At 51.4% G+C, this 4328-nt stretch overlaps 1 protein-coding gene across 1 annotated transcript in view; it reads right to left on the bottom strand.

The window, feature by feature from the left end:
- Positions 1 to 4328, bottom strand: part of LOC123035509 (polymeric immunoglobulin receptor-like) — a 37511-nt gene that overhangs the window by 7305 nt on the left and 25878 nt on the right. The window contains exons 8-9 of the mRNA XM_044453796.1: positions 3108 to 3449; positions 886 to 1087 (exon numbers count right to left, since the gene is read on the bottom strand). Of these exons, the coding sequence (XP_044309731.1) occupies positions 886 to 1087; positions 3108 to 3449 (544 nt within the window). The remainder of the gene's footprint in view (positions 1 to 885; positions 1088 to 3107; positions 3450 to 4328) is intronic.

Here is a 4328-nt window from a genome sequence, read left to right on the forward strand (position 1 = left end):
CACAGTGGCTACTGGATGAAGAAGGGGCACCCAAAGGCAGAAGAAGGAGAAGGCCAAATCCTGATGGATAGACTCCATAAAGGAAGCCTTGCGTTTACAAGGGCTGAGCAGGGCTGTCAAGGACAGGATGTTTTGGAGGGCATGAATCCATAGGGTTGCTGTAAGTCAGAGACAGCCTGATGGCACACGGCAACAGCCCCTGTTGCTCCATTGCGGTCACCAGCTGTTTTGCCTCACTAGCTGCCACGGCATGTTCTCCTTGCATGGGCTCCGATGAGCAGCAGAAGTTCTGCCACATATCTCCTGTTTGCCAGCAACTAACCAGCTCTGAACTGAATGCTTCCATGCTAAATGCTAAGGATGCAATGGCCTCAGCATGAAGGACCAGATTCCGAAGGGACTCTAGGAGCAATCCCATCATTCACATGATGCATCGCCATTCCACCTTCGATAGTCTGGCTCTTTCGGGCCTCCAAGCCATGTTACCTGGGATGTAAGTGGAAGTCATGTTGATGCTGCAAGTGCAGGAAAGCAAGCCCCGTGGCCAGACCTGTTTCTTCCTGGATGAGTAACACAGCACGGGAGAAAGGCACAAGGACCCAGGACTCATCGTGATTCTTCCAACCTCAGCATTCTTGAGGCTGCCTGGTACCACAGCCACCCACAATCGCAACCATGTCCCCACCAGGGATCAGAAGGATTTTCAAAGGCATCTCGTCTCCATTTAATTTACCCGATTACACATAGGAAATGCTTGTTGCATGGACATTGCTCATATTGGGTAGGGAGGAAGAGAAAAGCAGTGCGGGAAGCATTCATGGTCACTCACCCTGCCTAGGTAGGAGCCCCAGCAACTCCAGAGGGAGAGGGAATCCCAGTACTCACCCTGTGTGAGCAGGGCCGGGATTGGATTTAACTGTTCCCTTGATAGGAGGGTCAGATTCTGGGTGTTTCGTAGCTGACACTCTTTCTTCCTGCTTAGTAGTTGGCAGCCTTTCCTCTGGCTTAGTAGTTGGCAGCCTTTCCTCCGGCTTAGTAGTTGGCAGCCTTTCCTCTGGCTTAGTATTTGGCAGCCTTTCTTCTGGAACTAAGGTGGAAACAAAGACAAACATCATGATGGAAGTTCCTCTAGAATGTTGGTATTTCTGATTCCACAGAGTTTTGCATATACTTGTGACTATAGAAACAGAAACCGCGCGAGTCAGAACGGGTCTCCCGGCCCATCTAGTCTGACCTCCAGCTCCTGCCGGCTCCGCTCATGACATGCCTACCATGTGCATCTCCAGCCTATCCTTGAACACCCTCACTGATGGGGCCTCAACCACCTCCCATGGAAGCCCATTCCATACCCTCGGGGTCCTAATGGTCAGGAAGTGCTTCCTGGCATCTAAGTGGAACCTTGGTTCCCTGTACTTTGCTCCATTGGAGCACGTCCTGCCTTCCTCTGCAGAGGAGGACAGGTCTCTACCCACCTCCGTGTGACATTCCCTCACATACCTGCATGTCACCAACAGATCTCCTCTGAGTCTCCTCCAGGCTGAAGAGGCACAGTTCCCTCCGTCTTGCCTCATACAGCATCCCCTGCAAACTGGCCACCAACCTCGTGGCCCTACGCTGCACTGACTGTAACCTGGCTATATCCTTTCTGTAATGAGGAGCCCAAAACTGAACACAATACTCCAGTTGCGGGTGCACCGGAGTCGTATAGAGTGGTAGTAATACCTCTCTCAATCTAGAAGCCAAACTTCTGGCTATGCAACCAAGGGTGGCATTTGCCCTCTTAACCACTGCATCACACTGCTGACTCATGTTTAGCCTGCAGTCAACCAGCACCCCGAGGTCCCCTAACCTGTACTTAAGACTCCCATTTCTATGCTCCAAGTGCAAGACCTTGCACTTACCTGTATTGAATGCCATCCTGTTGTCTCCTGCCCAGTTCCATAGTCCAGATCCTTTTGGATCTGGAGTACCTGCTCCTCAGTTGTGGCCACTGTGCCAATTTTAGTATCGTCTGAATTTGATGAGCAGACTGTTCACCCCTTCTTCCATGTCGTTGATGAAAAGATTAAACAGGATCAGCCCCAGGACAGAGCCCTGGGGGACCCTGCTTGTCACTGGCCGCCATCCCGATGATTCCCCACTAATGGTTACCCTCTGCTTTCATTCAGTCAACCATGGCCTCATCCATCGGACAGTGCATCAGTCTATCCCAAAACTCCTCAGTTTCTCCACCAGGATATCATGGGGCACTTTGTCAAAGGCCTTGCTGAAATCCAGGTAAACCACATCCACTGCATCCCCTCCATCTAGCCATCTTGAAACTTTGTCATAGAATTCCACAAGGTGTGCCTGGCAGGACCTGTTTTTGCGGAAGCCGTGTCGTGTGGCTGCCAGCCTCTCTTCCCTATCTAGCATCACTAGATCTCTCACGATTATAAGGCTTTCCATTGTTTTTCCTACAATGGACATAAGGCTAACTGGTCTGTAATTCCCCATGTCCCTTCTACTAACCTTTTTGAAAATTGGGACCACTGACACCACCCTCCAGTCCTCTGGAACTTCACCCGTTCTCCACGAGTCCTCAAAAATGGAGGCCAGCGGGCGTGTGAGAACCCCTGCCAACTCTCGAAGTACTCTCAGGTGTAACCTGTCAGGGCCTGGCACCTTTGTAACGTCCAATGCCCTGAGGAGCCCCTGGACTTCTAGGGGGGTGACTCTAATCTGTGCCCCTAAGTCCCCAGCCTCATTAATCTCCTATGCGGATATCCCCCGTCCTGCTTTGGGGGGNGGGGGGAACACAGAGGCAAAATAGTCATTTAGCATCTGTGCCAGTTCTCTTGTATCAGTCACTGGATCTCCTTCCTCCTTATTTAGTGGTCCCACTACTTGTCTCCCCTTCCTCTACCGATTTACATGCTGATAGAAGCCCTTTTTGTTGCTCTTGATATTCTTGGCAAGTCTCAGCTCATAATCAGCCTTAGCCTTGCGAAGAATCTTTCTGCAACGGGCCTTCTCCTCCCGGTATACCCTTTTGTCGATTTGCCCCAGTACCCATTTCAATCCCAACATTTCTGCTACTGCATTAAGGGTGTAGGTCAAGTGCTTACCTGTAAACATAACATTCACTGTAACTCTATGTTTTATATCAATAAACACCGTACGATGTATGCCACATTTATAAATCCCAGAATCTTCCATTCTCAGATTGTCCATGGTCACCTCAAAGTAGTGCTTTTCCTTGTTATCTTTGATATAGATATTGCCCTGCCTTGTCTCATCCTTGGATCCTGATTCAATTAGTACTGGACAGCTATCAAGAAAAAAGCCTGGCTCCACTTTGCACCAAAACTTTGCGTTCTTCTCATAGCCTTTGGTATAATTGCAGATCACAGAGAGTGAGCCTCCTACAGAACTGTCCATTTTGCGAGGGCCAGTCAAAGTCCATGAACCTGTGGAAAACAAAGGCATCTGTCAATATTGACATTGTCTGGGTCTGCATAACAAAACACTCAATCCCTGGTGACAGGCCATGGTGGTTTTTCTTGGGTGAAGTTAGACTGATTTACTCATTCATTCATTCATTCATTCATTCGATTTATATCCTGCCTTTTCCCTACAAAGGGCTCAAGGCAGCTTACATCATTCTCCTCCTCCATCTTATCCCCACAACAACAATCCTGTGAGGTAGGTTGGGCTGAGAGTCTGTGACTGGCCCAAAGTCCCCCAGTTGGCTCCATGGCTGAGCGGGGACTAGAACCCAGATTGTCTGAGTCCCAGTCCCATGCTCTTAACCACTGCACCACACTGGCTCTCCAGTGGAGAGGCTTGTTTTAGGGCAGCGTCCTCAAACTATGGCCCGGGGGCCGGATCTGGCCCACCATGCCCATTTGGACCACCTGTGCCCATGCATGCGCCCCCCCTGCCGCCCACCTCGCCCCGTGCATGGGGAGGCAGCGGTTTGCTCACTTGAAGAAAATGATCTCCAAGCGAGCAAGCCGCTGTCTTGTGCGCCCACCTGGCAGCGCGTGCCTGACCCTGCCCGCAGCTCGGCTCAGCTTGCCTCGCCGTGTGCCCCGTCCCTGCCAAATGCGTGCCCGCACGTGCCACCCCCGCCTGGCCTGCGCGCACCGCTGGCTCCACCTTTCCAGCCTTTGCCCGGCACCCGCAGCTTTCAACCGGCCCCCTGGTGGAAAAGTTTGAGGACCCCTGTTTTAGGGCAGTCAGACAGCCTGCCACCCATGGCTTGCTTCGAGGATTGTCTTTGCCCGTGATGGGTTGGGCTTTGGGGATCTTTTCGTCCTGTGTCCTTGCATTCCTTGGAGAGCACC

This window comes from Varanus komodoensis, unplaced genomic scaffold, assembly GCF_004798865.1.
Source record: "Varanus komodoensis strain SLA01 unplaced genomic scaffold, ASM479886v1 scaffold7_1, whole genome shotgun sequence".
NCBI lineage: Eukaryota > Metazoa > Chordata > Lepidosauria > Squamata > Varanidae > Varanus > Varanus komodoensis.